Below are 20,358 nucleotides of genomic sequence, written 5' to 3'. Positions count from 1 at the left end.
GCCTATCAGGACCTTGGAAATTAAACCACAAGTCTCCACGACGGCCTGCAATTTTTGTTTGACGTTCAACTATTGTTTCAACAACCATCCTAATAGCTTCTTCCTGCTGACCAACTCTTTCAACTAGAGCCTTGTAAAGCATCTTAGGATCTTTTGGATTAAAGAAACAGGAGGAGGAATGAGTGGGATGGCTTGAGATAATTCCACTGAAAGTGTTGGCATCTGTTGACAAGCTGCCTGAAAATTCTTTAATACGATCCACATGACATTGTTCCACTGGTTTCCTTGTTTCCCTGCCTGTAGAAGCAGAAAGCATATGCATGCTCAAATCTCGAGCCACTGAGGTTATTGAAGTTGGAGATGTATGACCATTGTTGATGCTGGCACTTGAAGACTTCAAAGGATTCGGTTTGAGGCTGGCTGACTCATCTTCAACTGCCGAAGGCTTTTTATAAGATTTGGACAAAATTTTCAGATTCTCGGCCTCTGAAAGCACATCCAATGGACTACGAGTTTTCAATGAAGAAATCTGTTCTAAATCTGTCGACAAGAAAGGAACTTTATTCTTGCTTCCACATTCACTCGATGAGGCATATGTATGGTTGCTGCTGTCATTACTAGCATTCCCTTTCCTTTTCTCCAAAACTTGAGTACCCGGAACACATGGAGATTGGAAACTTAATTTGTGGCTGTTTATTTTGGGGAGAGGTTGACTATAGTGATGGTGCTGCTGACAGATACCGTCCCATTTCCTCTGAACCCCAGCAATTTTCGCACTTAGTAACATTCCATCATCTTTGACCTGCACTGAAGAAAACAGCTACTTATTTTACATGAACAAAACAACAAAATCCTACAACCCAATGCCTAAGACAGACACTGAAAATATTTCACTGAGTGTGATCGTGAAACTGAACTAAATCCACGCTACTGAATAGTATATGGCTTCTTAAGAAAGAATTCATTAATGCTACAAACAATTGTGAGAGTAAAACTTAAATCTTCATAATAAAAACAGAGAGAATGTACATGCATATAATTGCGACTACGCATATCAACATCCACAAAAACATACAAAGTTTAATTTCCTTTCTAATTTTTTCTCACTTCAATGAATTTCACCCAATGCATTCTACTAGCATCATGAGCTCATCCCAGTGATGAGGGATAGCCAAAAAGTCGCAGCTATTTGTCAATACAAGCTCAAATTTTTTTTCAAAGTGACACACACCTTCAACGGAGCCACAGCATTGAGTGCACCATGTTCTGTCATCTGCATCCAAGAAGGCAAACTAGAATGATTTTTTTCTGCAGACAAATCAGTAAATCCTCCATTTGAAAGAGCAGTCACTTCTTGTTCACACTTCTCGTTGCACAGATGACAGCGGATTACATTGAGGTATGAGCTGCCCAACGGGCTTTTCATGTCAGGTGGAGTAGAAAAGAACCCACCCAATGGAACAAAAGACTCCATCAAGCTGCAAGATTATAATTAGCATACAAATTATCAAATCCAATAAACATGTTATGATTGGAAGTCAGATGAACAGAAGAAGGTAATAAGGATTGGCATGGGTACACAAAAAAATAATAATAATAATAATAATAATCAGAAGATTGTCAACTATAGAACGCAAAATTAGATTAAAGATACACAGGAATTTAGACATTATACAACTTGGTACCTGAACTGAGCAAATTTACCCTCTTCCTGATGCTAACGCATGGTGACTAAAATATCTTAACAAATTTTAAGTGATTCTACTGGCAAAGAACCTGTAAGAAATGAACAAATCCAGTTGATAGAAACATCTACGAGTTCTTTTAAGTTCAAATTGTAATTGGCAATTTCCTAAGACAAAATCAGGTTCTAGTTGAATTGTATTAAGAGTTTATTGAGTTATAATCAAACTCAAAATAGATAAAGATTGGTGGTATAGATCTTGAAGTAGTCCAAAATGTCAAAGATGTCCATGAAGATTACATATGATCAAAGGAATTCAATTAGAAGTCTAAAGGGTATCAAAGAGCGCACATGTTATGTTCCAAATTCTTAACCGCAACTTGCAANTGATCAAAGGAATTCAATTAGAAGTCTAAAGGGTATCAAAGAGCGCACATGTTATGTTCCAAATTCTTAACCGCAACTTGCAACGCATTTTTCAACAAACATTCGAATTTGGAGAATGCTACTTCTAGAAGAATTATAGCACTTTCACTTAGCTTTTCAACACATTTTGAATTACCTCAATCAGACATAAAGAGAGAAAGTTATGATTTAAATAATGACAACAGCTCAAATGGTGCTCGCTGGCTGCCCACTTGGTGCTTGAGCGACAGGTCGACGTCCAGAATTCTGTTTTGCTTCAACCACTTATTTTTTTAATTCCCTTTCATCTCAAACACTTTTTCCTAGTTATATACTATCCTAAGAATGACCCAAAGTGTGTTAAATCATAATTATTTCATAGAGATCATTCCTTTGAAGATCTAAATCACTATCATTGATTCCAAGATTCAACCCCCATATTATTTGACTCATAAATTAATCCAAATTTAGCTTCGTTGATCGAGCTATAAACATTCATATTAAACCGCAGATCAAAATACACAAGATTATTGATCAAACACTAAACCTACCTTCGCCAATTAGCCTTCAGAGTTATTGAAATTTTGGGAAGAGGTTCCAGGAGTTACGGCGCTGCGAAGCACGCTTCCATTGGAAGAATGAGGTTCATTCTTAGAAATCCACAGAAGATAAACGATATTAGGCGTTGGGAGCTGGTGTGAGGAGCATACAGTCCAGGAGGACCAAGGAGATTACCGGAAGGTTAGAGGGAACTAAGAGTAAGTCGAGTCTGGACTATACTGTAAGTCTCATTGTTTACAGTGAATTGTTGACGGACAAAGTGCCCGAAATTTTTTATAGTTGGGATTTTTCTGTGATCATTTTTGGTGTTTTTTACTGCTTTAATTATTTATTGTTTTAACTATATTAGAATTTACAAAAAAAATGCTGCTTTCTTTCTTCAAGTGAGATATCGAATCAAAAAACTTTCGCCCAAATATTGGCATTCAAATCATAGATTAATTGAACTTGATTGACTAATCACATAGAACAATTAAAATTAACTCGCTGCTTTTTTAATTTACTTGTTTCCACAATTGGGTCTAAATAAATAAATAGATCTCGCTTCTTTTTTAATTACTTATTTCCACAATTGGGTCTAAATAAATAAATAGATCGGCTAATTAGAACTTTCAAGTTATAAAATCAACAATTTTGAAATCATATTGGAAAATAAAACAATAATTAACTTTAACATTAGTTAATCATTATGTGCCAAGTAGTGCAAAGTGCAGCAAAACCTAATAAAGGGATGGTGAGGAAGGCATATGAAACACTAGTTAACAACATTCATGAGTCGAGATTAATTTTGTCAGCAGCCCGATAAGTTTCTAACAAAGCAAAGAAAATCAGTCTGAACAAGTTTAGGGTGAAGATACTCATAATTTTGGCACCTGGGGAAAATACTTACAAAATAACAGGAATTTTTCTACACGAGCATGTTTACATCAACGTGAGGACTATTTTGAAACATGTTCAACCACAAAAAGCATAAAATCTTATCAAGATATGTAGATCAACAGCTTGTTTGATGAAACTTTTTATTAGGTCAAACTTCAATTTTAATAACAATCTCATAGGACCCACAACTTTTACCAACTTTTCAACCACAAATTTCATCAACCTTTATCAAAATCTACTAAAACTTTTACCAAAAGCTTTGTCATACAGGCCACAAATTACTTTGCACTGATACCAGATTTTTGCAGTTTAAGCAGATGTAGTTCATAATAAATCATTGGCCATATGGCGGATTGACCTGTATATATTACGTAGATATGTAAGATCTATGAACTATCTATGACACACCATAGACAAAAGCCCACAATCTGCCAATCTCCCCAAAAATAAAAAAAATAAAAAAATAAACAATATATATATATATATATCACTCGTACTATCACTACTCTTAAAATTACATAAAAACAAAGGTGATTGTGGCCGTTTGTAACTAGACGAATATCCAAACAGATGGTGACCATGAAGACTGTTAACTGGCCTGAGTGTAGCTATCTTTATATCACAACTCCGGAACCCCGCCTCACCGAAAACTCTACTCACCAAAGGGTCATCAAGAATTGATATAATCAAATTCCGGAGCTCAACTTTCACCACTGGAACAGAAGAACACGAAGAATACTGCTGCTGATAGAAGCTGAAGTTTTCAGGCTGCCTTCTTTGATTCGCTTGCGATCTTTTTATAGCGGCCATGAGAGAATTCGATACTGGTGGCTCCTCAACTTTGTTCGTTCGCGAAGAAGGCAGTCGGTCCAAAGACACGCTCAGTGAAAGCTCAAGAGCCTTTAGTTGCAATCGTGTGGAGTATGCGTTGTTGCGTGTTCTGGTGCATGCTTCACGTAAGGATGAATTTGGGATGGATAAGAGGGACGACACCATGTGTAGCGATGTCGTCTGCGCGTGCCCCCGGCGTCGCGCCACCGCCACAGCCTCATCGAGGGTGGCCACCGCCTCCTGTGTTAAGCATGCCCTGGCTGCACTAACCGGCGTCGGCATGCCGGATAATCTTGGGCTAATATGGGACGTCAAAAGAGAGAAAATTAATCAGCCCAGTAATGTAAAACAAGAGTGTACGGCGTTGTTATCAAGATTTTGATAGCTCATTACAGTGACCATATTCTTTTAACATTATTGTCATCAGAGGTTGAGAAGGGGCTTTTGAATGATTTGGGCTTTTCAATTATTTATTAAGGAAAAGGTGGGTAAGGGTGTTAATTGTTGGTGGATTGACACTACTATTAGTTGCTTACTACACCGTTGGCGGTGGTGGTGGATTTTGGGTGTGTGACTTATTCGTGGGGTCCAAGGTATTTGGAGAGAACGCTGAATGGATGGTGAGTATAGATTCGAGATCTTTCCCATAGCATAATCAAGCCTCCTCTTCCTCTCTCTCTCTTTCTCTCTCACATACAGGGAACTTTGCAGGTTGGAGAAGAGAGATGCCATGTCCACTTACTTTTGAGTGGGGTAACAAAGGGGCTTTCAAGTCACTATCTGCTTGCTTTTGTTATGATCTATTTTTGGAGTGTAAACTGAGAATCTGTTAGCCCAACCTTAGTGAGGTGATTGGAATTGAATGCACGTTTGGTAAAGTTTAAATTTTTATTCATATATTCGATTTATTATTCAAGTATTATCTTCACATTTCGTATGATTTATACTGATAAATCCTTAAAAAAAAGAATTATCGAACAAGCACTTCAATTTCATTCCACCATTATTAGAAAAACGAGTTGATGATTTATATTCTTGTTTAGTTGTATTAATGTTAAATTTATATTCTTTTTTAAATGATATATTTTTACATTTATTAACAAGAATTGACATGTTATGTTCATTTTTCGTGGGGTTTAAAATCATAATTTTAATAGGTTTTAATAAAAAATGATGAAATGTTAAATTAAAAGTTATGAGTATTATAAAATATGCGTTCAAAATTAAATTAATAGGAATAACAAATCTCAACTCGAGAAATGCTGTATAAACCATAATTGTGAATTTTTTTGAAAAAAGAATGAAGGTGAAAGTGTGCAAGTTGCATGCGTAGTTAGCACGCGCCTGTGAGAGGAGAGGTTAAGACAGAATGTCGCTTCACTGCGTAAAGGTTGAATGTGACATGCGAAAAGAAGCCACCACACGTATACTATTTTATCATCACTTGGAGGGATTTAGTCGCCCTCATGGTGGACCCACCACCACCACTACGCAACCCAAACCCTAATCAAAGGGCTTTACATCTTTCGCCTATTACACACACACAAAGTGAGAGCATCTTGAGGACTTAAATTAGAATTAAGCACCTATTTGAATTTCATCAAAATGAGATTTTAAGAAATAAATATATTTTAAAATAGTATTTTTTTTGAAAAATGTGTTAAAATATTTTATGAAAAAATATGTAATTAAAAATGAGTTTTTAAAAAATGGAGATCAAACATAGGCTAAATTTATGGATCTTAAATGGGACGAATTGAGCATTTCGGCTCACTTAAAAAAAAGTGCGGCTCGATTTGCTCCAAGAGCTTGATGGGACAAGCCGAGTTAGCTTGTGAGCTACGAATATTTTTTTATTATTTTTTTGTTGAAATTGTATGTTATTTTTCTCAATTAGACGAGTCATAAGCGAGTAGTTGAAGAATTGGCTCCACCACAAACTAGCGAAAGAATCAGCTAGTGCAAGCCTATGAACAATTCGCACGATTAAATTACCATTCATTTCGATTAGGCTCATCCCACTTAACATCCTTATTACGTCTTTTACTTAATTTATTTATACACAGACACACAAAGGTGGAGAGAGGAGTGGGGCTCCTTAAAAAAGTTGTTTGATTTGATATGTTCCTTCTTTTTCACCTCATTGTTCACTTTTGCAACCTTTTCATTTACTTTTTCTACATGTACAAAACTATTCTTTCTTCAAATAAAAGATCTTTCCACTTCTGTAGGAAATCCACAATAGACACGATTCTCTATTATTTTACATCGTTGACTCCTCAATTCTCAATTATTCAACTATCTTTTTTATTCATTATTTTTTAGCCACATTTATAAGCTTTTTGCTATAATTTATTGGCATAGCATCTTCGTTGGTTCAAGTAACAAGTAATAATTAATTAAATAGGACAACAAGATTTTTAGTTTAGTATGTAAAGTCAAGAGAGGAGGATTACTTCAAGTATGGTTTTTATATGATAATTGTACTTTTAAAGTACAATGGATGATTAATGAAAGCATAAAATACTCTTGAATTTGATTCAAATCTTAAGAGCATGTTTGGAAGTGATTTTGAGAATTGATTTTTTGACCGTTAGGGGAAAAGTGGGGTCCACTTGTGAAAGAAGAAGTCAAATATGACGGTTGGAATAGTGAAATAACGGTCAAAAAATCAATTTTTTTGTTGAAAAAATCGGGTCCAAACAGGCTCTAAAAATGTTGGACTTTAGAAAGACAGAAAATTTCTATTTTTTTTCCTAATATTTCCATTGTGTTCTCAAGTTTAATTGTATATTTGCTAAAATGTAGTTAAGTACCGTTATGAGACAATACCCATTTTATTAAGTTAGTAGAAAGTTTCAAATGTCAGTAATCAACTACAAACTTTTGAAGTTGTAGATGTCGTTGCAAAAATTTTGACTTTGTCTAGTGTTATTGTAGATTGCATATAAAATATTGTTATGTAGGTAAAATAGTCATTGTGACGACTCGATTTAAAGGCTATATTAGATAATCAGCAAAATTAAGCTTTTTCGCTCTTTATGTCTCCTATTTCCTATTTTTCTCTCATTCTTTTTTTCTCCCCTATGAAATTTTACTTATGAAATTCATTGTTTTTCTCTTTGAAAGCAAAGGAATTCCATTATATCATATCGTCAAAGATGAACTATGCAATAAATTCTGCAATAAAATCAAAACAACTTGAACTAACTGGGGACGAGATAGCGTGAGAAACTAGATGATGGACTACATTATCCCCTACTCAAGGGATAAAACGACGAGAATCACATTCAACATCTCTAAAGGAGTGTTACCTATTGTTGGCCTTTGCACTCTACGGTTGATATTCGACAATTTTGGCGTTTGTCAAATAGAAATAAAACCCCAAAAGCTAAAGCCTTTGCCATCGTAGGCTCAAACCTTATTTCTATTTGTGTATATATATTCTTAGGGTGATAAGTCAACTATTGGGAATATAGAGAAGTATGTAACATTTGCCAAGATTTTGTCGACTGTTGAGCGGAGCTATAAAATGGGATACTCTAAGTGGTAAGATGGACAAAACTTGTATCACATATTCTCAAATGGATGGAACTAAGAAAGAAACTTATATGGGTTGTCTGACAATGATTTTGACAAAAGTCGATGAAAATGTATGATTGAAAAGTTTATAAAAATAGTGAGTCTCATAAAATATGTGGTTAAAATTAATTATTGACTTTAACCTCAACCTTTTAACAAATTCTCAAGCTTTCCCGAACAAGATCATAACAAAATTTAATAGTTGTATTGTATACTCCTCCTACGACATTACAATTTCTTTTGTGCACGATGTGTACGTACAAATATATTTGCTAGCAGACCCTTGAACAAATAAACACACGAGATTTGATAGTAACTTTTAAGATGTGTATAAATCCTAAATTTTGTATTCGATCTAGCCCACAAACAATATGCTAAAGCACTCGACTATAATGATTGTATCTTTGCTAACATATACGTTTATGCGTGCGCACACGGCATTTGATAGAATTGAAGAGATATATTCCACTTCATGCTCATATATCTCAAGTCGTTTTCGCATTATATTGGAGTGCCCTTTCAAATTTCTAAAGAGGCAAAGCAGTGGTCCCTTTGGGAGAAGAATCCGTAAGTGGAAGATTACTTCGGTTTAGATTCTCGTTTACCCAAAAAAATCTTGTGAATCAATTTCCCTAAGCGCAACAGCATTTCATTTGGCCATTCAGTGTTGAGTTGTGTGTCTATATAGTATATTTTATTATGATAAAATAATTATTTATAATAAATAAAACCATAATTTATTAATTTATTATACTTATTTATTATTGAGCATGCGAATTAAAGTGCACATGATCACTTGTGATAGTATAAGTTGGGTACTTGTGTTGAGAAGTATAGTGTGAAACAACTTATATTTTGATCATAAATAATTTATTGACAACCAATGTATAAGGGTTGACACATTGTACATGAATGTTGTTATCGGTTTACTATTCAAATTTGTGATTTATCCTTCTCACAAAAATAGATAAAGGTGACACTAATATGTCCGTGCTTAGAATTAAATTTAACTTGATCTCTGTATATTTCATGGAAATCCCTTGACAGGATTCCTTTCGTGATTTTAATGATTCTTTGATTCATCAATGGGTGAGAGAAATTTAATTGATCAAATATCTCAATGAGTTGAAAATTTGAGAGTGAGGAGTGTAAAGAACATGAATTCGTGTCAAGAGTCATTACTCCAAAAAAATGGATATAGTGTCTATTTAAATATTTTTTGTTGAACGATTAAAATCTAAGCTTTGTGTTTAATGATGGCTAAACTTTGATATCTATGATTAGTTCACATGATCGTTGAAGAAAATGATACTTAAGTTAGTGAGAATAAATAAAAGAACAAAACGATCATTTATATTCGTACCTAACTATCGGATCTCAGATGAGAATAAAATACATATACAATAGGTCAGAGGAAAAGTATTACGAATTTATTGACTTTTATGATCTTATATATTTCAAAAGTTCAATTTTTTACCTTTAGTGAAAAAAAGTAAAGACTAATAATTAGATTGGCTGGTCTAGGGTCGACTAGACAAATCTAATTATTAGAGCTTAGATAATGTATGTCCGATCAGGTCATTGTGGTAGCTCTATAAAATATTGAAACTTAATTACGGTAATTATAATAATTTTGGACATAATTTTAATTACAATAAAGTTTTGTGCTTAGTTGTAATTATTGTGAAAGTTGTAAGCTTAATTATAATTGTAATTGAAGTTTCTAGGTCTAACTATGTAATTAAATGTAAACTAATTGAATTTGGATTTTAATTAAAACTCCTACTTAGATTTTAATTAGAACTCTTATTTGAATGTAGAATTATTATTGTATAAGGATTGTAACTATTTTATCTTTATAAAGAGAGGTTAGATGGAAACTAGACGTCCTATGAAATTGTACAATAATCATAATACATAATTACATAGTGTTCAAATTTGAAAAAAAAAAGAGAGAGAGAGAGAGAGAGAATATAATTATTTTCTCATCTTATTCAATTGTCCAGTTCAATATTTAATTTCTTGGTTTGATTAAAAAAAAGGTGCCCAAGTCCCAACCACCAATATAGTCATAATTTTGAAGAATACAATAGAAGACTTGGAGGTTTGAAGCATCAAATTCTTGGAATAAAGAAGTTGGTAGTTCCAAAAAAATAGAAGTTCGTGATTCAGAATTTATTCAAGAATTGACTATCAAATTTAGGTAAAAGCTCGAATCATTTATTCTTAATATAACATCTACATGAACATCTAGACGATTTTGTTTATTGAATTAAAGAATTTTTTAAAATTTTTGGGTAATTCCGCTTTCGCATTCTAATAAATGGCATCAGAGAAATCTAGATCGTTTACGTACTTATTATTTCTGAATCTTAATTGCATGTTCTAGTTGAGCGATATCTAAGTAATTTATTATATGTTGATTGAATGATTTGATTATTTTAAATTGTGAACCAATTATTTGTGGCCAGTTCTTGATTATAATTCATTATTTCGAGTCTGTAACAAGATATGTATATTACGACTCCATCGTCTTGATTTAATTTTTGGTTCATATAGATAACAAAAGCGTGAGTCTATGGGACATAGGTTTATGTAATTATTACAATTCTTACCATTTTTATATATTGTAAATCAATTGAAGATTGGAGATCGAGACCACGAAGAAGTCAAGAAGTTGCAATAGATATATAACCAAAAAAAAAAAATTTATTACTTATTTCATCAATCGGGAGCAAGCATCAAACTATTGTTGTCGGTAGTAACCTGGTAGCAACTAGCTACTGTTGGCAACAGCTAGATGCTACTGTTCGAACAGCAGTTTGTTGCGTTTGGCAATGCAAATTACTTGATTTTTATATGTGTTTGCTTTTACACAGAATGGATTAGATCTAGATAAGTCGGCTTTAAAATTAATTAATTTTTTAGGTATGGTGGCGGAGCCCTATTGCAAATAATTGTTAATTTATCACTTTAAGAATGATTTAAATTATTGTTTGAAATATTATTGTTCTAAATATCATGATATATAGATTTATTTGTTACTTTGCTCATAATATTATGAACAGAATGCATATCATTGAACGTCGATTTTTCTTTAATTTAGATTAAATTTTTTTGAAAAAAAATTCATAATAATTAAATTGTATATTAATTTGATTAATGTGAACAGTTAATGATTATTTTAATTTTCCTTGGTTAATTTAATTTAGATTAATTTTTTCTGAATTAAAAAATTGAAATGATTAAATTGTATATTAATTTGATTAATATGAACAGTTTATAATTATTTAAAATTTTTCTTGATTGATTTAATTTAGATTAAATTTTTTCTTAAAGGAAAATTTATAATAATTATACTGTATATTGATTTTATTAATGTGAATAGTCGGTAATTATTTTAATTGAAATCCATTACTTGAAAATATTGAATGTGAGCGGGTGATTATTTAAATAAAAACCCGTGGTTTCATTTGGTCAATCCAAAAGTAAAGTAACGCGCTTATCTCTTGTTAGTAATGCAATGGACTCCCTATAAGAGGGTAGTGTAGTTCAAGTTGTTTAATAGAATTTCTTCATAGCAAGATATTCTAAATAAGAATATAATTGGTAATTATCATATAGATGGCGAAATTATTTTCAAGTATTTAGAGATCTAGACAAATGTTATATACTCAAATCGGTATCATCTATGAACATCTTATAGATGCTCTCATTTATGACCTTGGTGATTAAATAAAATGATACTAGACTTATATAGATATTTTTGTTGTCAAATATGATTTGTCTAGTAGGAGGATACCAACTTGATCAGTGAACACAATGACTTTTACTATAAAGAGGCCGGTTGAATCACAAGGATTAAGTAATCGTTGCATTATTGTAGTTAAATGAATCTATATGTACATTCATGCATCATATACTAAATTGTTATTTGCTGCTTAATTTTAATAAGCAATGTATGATTATTTTTATGTGAAATATCACTTGACCAATTCTTTCGTTATTATAAAACAAAATCAACTAATGGAAAAAAATAATGTGGATGGAAAATGTAATTCAATGTTTGTGCTTCTTGTGAAAAAACTTAATTTTGTGCTAAACAGATGTCCTAATGGACCTATTAAGATCATGTCACAGTCCAAAAGGCTGGATATGTTGAGTTGGAATTTGTAGACAAGATGACTAGTTGTTTCATTTTGACTTCAATGTCAAACACGTTACAACAAAGACTTGAAAGTCAAAGTACCTCCCATGACATACTATAGACCCTTTAGGACATATTTGGTCTTCGAAGTAGGAAGATTCTTTTCAAGCCATTTTTATCTCATAGAACATCCGCATGAAAGCCAAAGTGTTTGTGATGTTTTATAGTTTGACCATGATTGCATACTTCAAACATGACTGAGAGTTTGGAAGCAACCATCTATCAAGAATACTCAATTTTTGACATGGTATTGAATTCTTTACCTGATAATTTTCATAATTTACTATGGATTATCACTTACAGAAGACGAAGATACCATTGATTAAGTTAATGATGAAGTTGTAATGTGGAAAGCAGTCTTAATGGTACAATGGCGATGGTCATACATTATTTGGTGGCTCTTATAGTTCCAAACCAAAAAGGCAGATTTGAAAAGAAGAATAAGAAAGCTATCAATAAGCATGAGAGCTACAAAAAATCAAAAGTAAATGAAAAGCCTTGAGGTAAGTGTTTCAACTACGGTCGAAAGGGATACTGGAGAAAGACCGCCCACATGCGCTAGCTAGAAAGTAAAGTAAGGGTGAGATTTTCCATTACTACATATTGTTTAGTTGTTGATACTACAAATTCCTGAATTGTAGATTTTAGAGCTACTAATCATATCTGCATGTCAATGCGGATGTTTCAGGAAAGCATAAAACTCAGTAAAAGCCAGTATAAAATAATCATTAGCATAAGAGCAATAGTTATAGCAAGAGCATAGAAGTATTGTTTTTATTTCAATTGTGGTAAGCGTGTTTGATTCTTAATGACTTCTATTTTGTCTCACGAATGAAACAGGAATTTGTTTTCTGTTTTCAATTTAATAGGAAAATGTTTCTCTAAGAAATCAGCGTCTCATAGCATTTTAATAAATAAAGTTCTTGTTTGCATCAGGCATTTGATTAATAGTCTTTATATTTTAAACTATTCCACATATGAAATAAAAAGATTACTTTTGTAGACCATTAAATGTCGCACCATACTAGTGATACATATTTATGGCGTCTTCGACAAATCAACCTTAAAAGAATATAAAACTGACTAGAGATGGTTCTCTCAACTCTATTAAAATCGAATCATTATCAGTTTGTGATTCTTGTTTGGAAGACAATATGACCAAGATATTTTTTTGACAAAAGAGATAGAGCCAATGATGCATTAGAACTAGAGCCAAAGAAGTATTAGAACTATGAGTGCTTTCTTTATAGATGATTACTCTAAATTCAAATATATTTACTTAATGGCTTGAAAATCAAATACTTTTGAGAGATTACGACTAAGATCAAGAAACATTTGAGTAAGAGTATTAACACACTTCGATCTGATCGACGTGATGAATACCTCTTGGGAAAATTCAGGGACAACTAAACAAAAAATGGTACTATTTCTTAATCAAATACACCTAGTATACACCAATAGAATAGGTGTTTTAAAAAGAAGGAACACGACATTGTTCGATATGATTACATCAATGAAGAGTTTTACAATTCTACCTATCTCATTTTGGGATATACGCTGAAAACAGTTGGATATATTCTTAACTTAGTTTCTTCTAAGTTTATTCTCAAGACTTTCCTGAAATCTTGGAATTGATTCAAGACCTACTTGTATCATATCCAAAATTTGGGGGTCTAGCTCATGTGCTGAAAGAGAATGCAGAATAGTTAGAGTCTACATCAGATATATACTTATTTGTTGAATATCCGAAAGATACCAAAGATACATTTTTATGGTCCTCTAGAGAGGAAAGTTTTTTGTTAGCACAAATACAACCTTCTTAGAGGATAAGTATATTAACGATCGTCAGTCTAATAAAAGGTCATCTTGGAATAAATAAGTTGGAGCAAGTTCATCCCATCAATTCTTGAAACACAACCTGGGATAGACATCCCATGGTATCAAATATATATGGACAACGTGATTTGAATGGGAGAGATATGTTGTCATGTGACCCAATTAATCAATAGAATGTTAAAGGTAACGAGGAGGTAATGGTGTCAGCTAATGGTAATGTTAGCATTGATAATAATATTATGTTCTAAATGATGCCACAGTCTTAGATCAATCGTCCCTTAGATAAAGTCATATGATTATTAATTCACCTTCAAGCTACTTGTTGATGAAGAGTCCAATCTAGCGATCTCTATGGTACAAGTTGATTATCTGACTTCATATAAGAAGTTTACAGATGACGTTGATGCAGCGATCCATGTATAGATCAAATCAGACATTGAGATATTGGAATAAGGATACGACAAACTGAATAAGACATATGGTTTTAATTAGGACTTTGATGAACCCTGAGTCTATAAGAATATATGAGACAAAATTGTATTTTTCCTAATTTTTATGTAGATGATATTCTACTCATAAAAATAATATGGGTACGTTATTGTCTACGGAAGCGTGGTTCGCCGAATAGCTTCGTATGAAGGACTTAGTGAAGCTAGTGTTGTTCTAGTTTTTAGATCATGAGAGATTGAAAGAACAATATAATAGTTTTGTCCCAAATCTCATATGTTGACAAGACAAGATAAATGTCAGTTTTGATATGCAAGATTCTGCCCTAAGGCATGAAATCCAAATCGCTAAGGATTAGTCCTCTAACACCCCTAAAAAGTTTGAGTACATGAGTAGGATACGTTATTCGTTGGTAGTGGGTAGTCTTGCATACGCTTTGTTGTGCAATAGATCTGACATTTATCATACGTTGGTATGGTGAGTCAAGATCTATTTAACATTAAGATCGAAATATTGAATAACGATAAAACATATCTTTTAGTACTTCCAGAGAACAAGGAATTATATACTCCTCGTCGGATCTTGTTTCGATATGTTAAAATGATTCGGTCTACTAGAGTGATGAAGACTATAATAGGTCTACATTAGTGTCATTATTTACACTTGATGGTGGGGCCGTTATTTGGAGAATTATTAAACAATCATGCATTACTGATTTCACCATTGATGCCAAGTATTTGGTATCTTGTGAAGCTACTAAATTGGCTATATGACCACTAATCCTAAGATTCTATTGACTAGGTTTTCAAGGGATATCTACAAGACCTAAGGTTGCAAGGCATGACGCATATACTCTGGGACAAGTGGAAGATTTGTTGGGTTGTGTGCCCATATAATATATTTTGCAATGATAAAATAATTATTTATAATAAATATATTGTGATTTTATTTATTACACTTATTTATTATTGATAATGCAAATAAGTACATATGATCACTTGTGATAATATAAGTTGGGTACTTGCGTCGAAAAGTACAGTATGACACAACTTATATTTTGATCATAAATAATTTGTTCACAGCAATGTATAAGGGTTGACACCTTGTACTGGAAAGTTGTAGTGTTGACCAATTCATTATTTAGGTTTGTGATTTGTCCTTCAACAAAATTTGATTGAAAATCACGTCCAAATTGGTTTCCAAAAGAGTTCCAATCGAGCAAGCAAAGTTGCCTTCGCACACAAATTTTTCATCTCTACACAGTATTCAGTATTTTGGTCATAACTTTTTTCTTTCGATATCTAATTGAATTGATTCAAAATGTGTTGAAAATCTAACTCAAAGAGATATAATTTTATTAGAAGTAGAAATTTTCTCATTCGGATGTTTACTGTGCCAAAAATAGGTCTCAATTTTTAACTAAAAATCTGGAAGATATCTTGTGTGATTAAAATCGATTTATGTTAATATTCTGATCATATTCTATTCATTGTTTATTTTTAATTGCATCCAATGACTCATAGCAATCTTCAAAGTGTCTCTTGTGATCCAAATTAATCATTGGTTATTTGTAATTTAGTCCTCAAATCTTGTACTTCGACATTTTCGCTGTTTTTTGCCTCTTTCTTTCAATTCTACTTTCAATCATCGTGTTTTACACACTAAACGAAATGTACAATAAGCTAGGCTATAATTGCTTAAAAAATATTAAAAATCTAAATTTTTATGTCCAAATAAGTATATAAAATACACTTATCAAACATTCCCAAACTTAAACATTTGTTTGTCATCAAATAAAACCATAATCTAACTTAACAAACACATAAACACGAAAATGTTTTGATTAGATAATTTGACTTTTTATCTCAAGATTTGAACTTATGATATTAAATCTATAAACAGCTTCTAGGTTACAATACCAAAATCAATATCCACTCTTTTTGTGCAAAATCAATGTGTGTGTGTGTGTGTGAAGAATTAAGTCGTCAACCAGGAATCTACAAGTTGCTTCAATTCTTGACCCTTTGTGATTAAATATATCCTTTCATATCTTGTATGATTCATACATTTTCACTTTTTTTTTTCACTTGTTCCCAATGTATAATCCAAGGTTGAACTTTTCATTACTATCATCACCCTCTTTAGTTCAGGTGAACGTCACTAATTGCAAGTCAATACATCAATGAATCCAATTATTTGATTACGTCGACCTCCAAGATTCAACTAGGCTAATTATCATTCATCAAAGGTCAAATTTTCTCTAACAAGTGTTTGGAGCTTTAATCAAGACATTTAGTGTTTTTTATTTTTTTATGCACTTGCTTTTTTATTTTCAAAAGTATTTTTTCCTTTTTGCGTTCTCTTCTTTAAGTTTTCTAGATTACCCATGTATTAGGGTTTATGCTGATGGCACTTAAATCAGATGATTTTTGGGTACCAAATTTTTAGATACCTTTACAAGCTTAATTATTTGAGTCATGAAGGCCTAAAAGAAAAGTTTCACATTTCAAAAAAATTATGCTCTGATTAGTGTAATGTCCCTTATCAAACACCTATTCAAGAAAATTAACCTTATGTAAGTGTTATACCCTAAATCCAATCAACTTTGAATATAAATACTTTGAATATATAATTGGTGTAATTTTATGGTAAATCTATTATTTAATTAATATTCAATTCAATTAAATAATAGATTACATAGATTCAAATTTTAGTAATTTGTTAATCACAAAGAATTGTGATAGTGAGATACAAATTACATATAATTGAATCTTAAATTATTTGTAATATTAAGTTATAACGAGATACAAATATCATTATTATAGATAGACACATCACGTGTAGCATTTCTCACTTTTGAAATAAGTAGCTGATTTTACAGGCTAAAGTATGATGACATTAAATGAACACGTAGAGAACAAAATATCGGAGACCCACTGAGAGATTTCACATGGATAACTATCTAAGTGTCAATAATTAATCTCTAACATTCGATAGTGAAATTAGTCATTCGACTTGATGTCATCATAGTGCCTTATACAGAGACAGTCATACTTTGGTGATGTTGTATGTTGTTCTACCAAGGGCTATTAATACGGCATCGTTCGGGTATGTCAAGAATCATATAAAGGTTGTGAATGATCAATAGAGGATTCGTCACTTTTATATAATAAGATATTATAATCTATATTTCATTCGGTTAAGTTGATAACAAAATCATTGGCCAAAATGTACTCATAAATCGAATAAAGTTTTCGACTTATATTAACTTGATAATAGAATGAAAGATACGATCGATAATTGAGATTGACACATATCCATATCTGGTAATTGATCGGATCATATTGACAAAAAGATTATAATTTCAAGGTAAACAACCAAGTTTGATTTTATCGTATCATATAACATTTTCGATCACATGTATTGCCCTAACACATTGCTAGAAGTAAATTTGGAATGACGAATGTGAATTTGTGATAAACTAGAAAATGATATTTTAATTTGTCGACTTTGATTAGATCAAAATAATAATTCATGTCATCAGGCTTCATGATCGAAAACCTAATGTATCACACACAAAATGAGAACTAGAATAATGAGATTTACAAATTAATTAATTAACAAATGTTGAATAATTTTAATTGGGTTGCTTGTTAATAGGCCCAAATTAATTAATTCATGGACCAAATTTAATTAATTTAATTAATTAAATATTGGATCGGATTAAGTAAAGAGACGAGCTAAGTCCACTTGGACTTATATTAATAGGTTGCTAGGGTTTAAAAAAACTAGTAGAGAAAATAAATATTTTTGCTAGCACAAGAAAAGAAAACCCTAATTCTCTCAATCTTGTTGCCTGTGTGGACTTTCATTAGAGACTGGACAATTGGACAATCGTGGATTACAGATCGTGATTATTCGTGTTACAAGAAAAGTAAAGGAGTTTGAAATTTTTATCTAAACACAAAGTAGATTTTTGGTGAAAATTGAAATTTTGTTATGCATGATAAGTAAATTTCCAACACATCCAACTTAAGACTTTCACCCAATTTTATACTATTAAGTTAAGACAATCCGCACATAATTTTTTCACACAAGGAATCCACATTCACATTCGTATCTTCCTACAATAGTAAAATCACCCCCAAACCATGTTAAATTTGGTCTACGAATCCCTAATTTAGGATAGTTTTGGGTATAGCATCTATGTTCAATCTATCAACCTACCAGTATATGAATCAATTCATTTCATCATAATGTTAAACTCAATTCTGGCGTATATATAATATCGAGTTTAGCAAGGTTAAGCATCGATCAATTTAAGCATTTAACCCATCCACAGTTCATAAATCAACACCAAATCTAACATATCCACAATTCATAAATTTAAATATTGTCGGCCAGGCTATCTAATCCATACAAGCACACAATCTAATAAAATAATTTTTTTTTCAAATTTTTTGATTCGTTGTATTATATATAAAGCAATAACGAGAAAAACACACAAACGCTAAAAAAACCCATGAAAAGTGAAAACTCGAAATTTTTTCCACTCAATATTGTCCTCAATGTCCTAAAGCATTAATAAAGATATAGGGGAATGAGGAAAAAGATACTCCCTGAATTTTGTCTGTGAATGTGGGAGGAACTATTTAGCCATCCATCTCAAAGTGCAAGTTTTTAAACTTTATATCCATAGTACTTATTAAGAGTAAAAGAAAACAATCAAAAGATTCAAAATTAGTTCTTTTTTATGCTTAAACTCAAATTTTATGTCACATGCATATTTCAACTCCTTTTGATTCAATTAATGTTTTCCTTTAACTAGGCTAAGTGTCAATGATGAAGATAGTCCCTAAACTGAATTGAAAGGGTGCCTAAATCTAATGCAAACTAATGATCAAATTAAATCTATATGCAATGCAGTACAAAAAGTAAAACAAATAAAAGAATTAGAAAAGTGGGTTGCCTCCCAATAGGTACTTAGTTTATAGTCTTTAACTAGATTGACGTAAGTATTGATCATGGTGGTTTAAACAGGTGTCTTAAGCCCTTGCACTCCTTACAATTTTAGCCTTGCATAATCTTTTTGTCATCCAGACTTTGAACTCTAGATTTTCTTTCGTCCAAAGCTCCCTAAATTTTTAGGCTATATCTCTTTCAAACATTGTTGTACCTTTTCAGCAACATATTTGCACTCCTCATTAGCCTTTTTACTAATCTCTTCATGTGGTGGGTTCTCGATAGTATCGTAGATCTTGAACTTATCTTGCTTATTATCCACTCTCAATGTCAAATCACCACTTTTAAAGTTCATGATAGCTCAACTTGTTGATAGGAAGGATCTGCCCAAAATAAGTAATACTGCATCCCATGGTTCCTTTATATCTAGGACAACAAAATCAATTGAGAATATATATTTGCCCACTTTAATGAGCATGATCTCGACCACTCCACACGAGTATTTGATTAATTTGTCCACAAATTGAAGGGAGATGGATGTGTTCTTCAGCTTTTCCAAACCTAAATTCCCGTAGACAGAAAATGGCATAAAGTATGTACTTACTCCTGAATCACATAAATAATTAAAATTCGAATCACATTCTTTTGAGCAAGGTATTTTGAGACTCCTTGGATCTTTTAGTTTATGAGGTAATTTGTTCTGTAAGATGGCACTACGCTCCTCATTTAACTTGATGGTCTCAAAATCTATAAACTTTCTCTTCTTGGATAGGATCTTCTTCATAAACTTCGCATAGTTTGGTATTTAGGATATATCTTCAATCAATGGGATGTTAACATGAAGCTTGTTGAATATATCCAAGAACTTTGCAAACTTTTCTTCCAGCTTCCTCTTTTGCAATCTCTGTGGAAATAGGATAGGAGGCACATAAGGTTTGATAGAAGCAGTTGTCTTAACTTGCAG

At 32.1% G+C, this 20,358-nt stretch overlaps 1 protein-coding gene across 1 annotated transcript; it reads right to left on the bottom strand.

Moving 5' to 3' along the window:
* Window positions 1–4: 4 nt before the first annotated feature.
* LOC111381764 (protein SMAX1-LIKE 7-like) lies at window positions 5–5,190 on the bottom strand (the record flags this gene model as incomplete). Its single annotated transcript, XM_023005588.1, has 3 exons — window positions 3,999–5,190; window positions 1,232–1,484; window positions 5–802 (listed from the first exon to the last, which is right to left on the bottom strand). Coding segments are annotated over exons 1-3 (1,695 nt in total), but the record flags the coding sequence as incomplete, so codon positions are not given.
* Between the last annotated feature and the right edge of the window lie 15,168 nt (window positions 5,191–20,358).

The sequence above is a fragment of the Olea europaea genome, unplaced genomic scaffold, assembly GCF_002742605.1.
Source record: "Olea europaea var. sylvestris unplaced genomic scaffold, O_europaea_v1 scaffold2368, whole genome shotgun sequence".
In the NCBI taxonomy this organism is placed as follows: Eukaryota; Viridiplantae; Streptophyta; class Magnoliopsida; order Lamiales; family Oleaceae; genus Olea; species Olea europaea.
The sequence above is the reverse complement of the archived record's forward strand: the minus strand, read 5'-3'. Positions and strand labels throughout refer to the sequence as shown.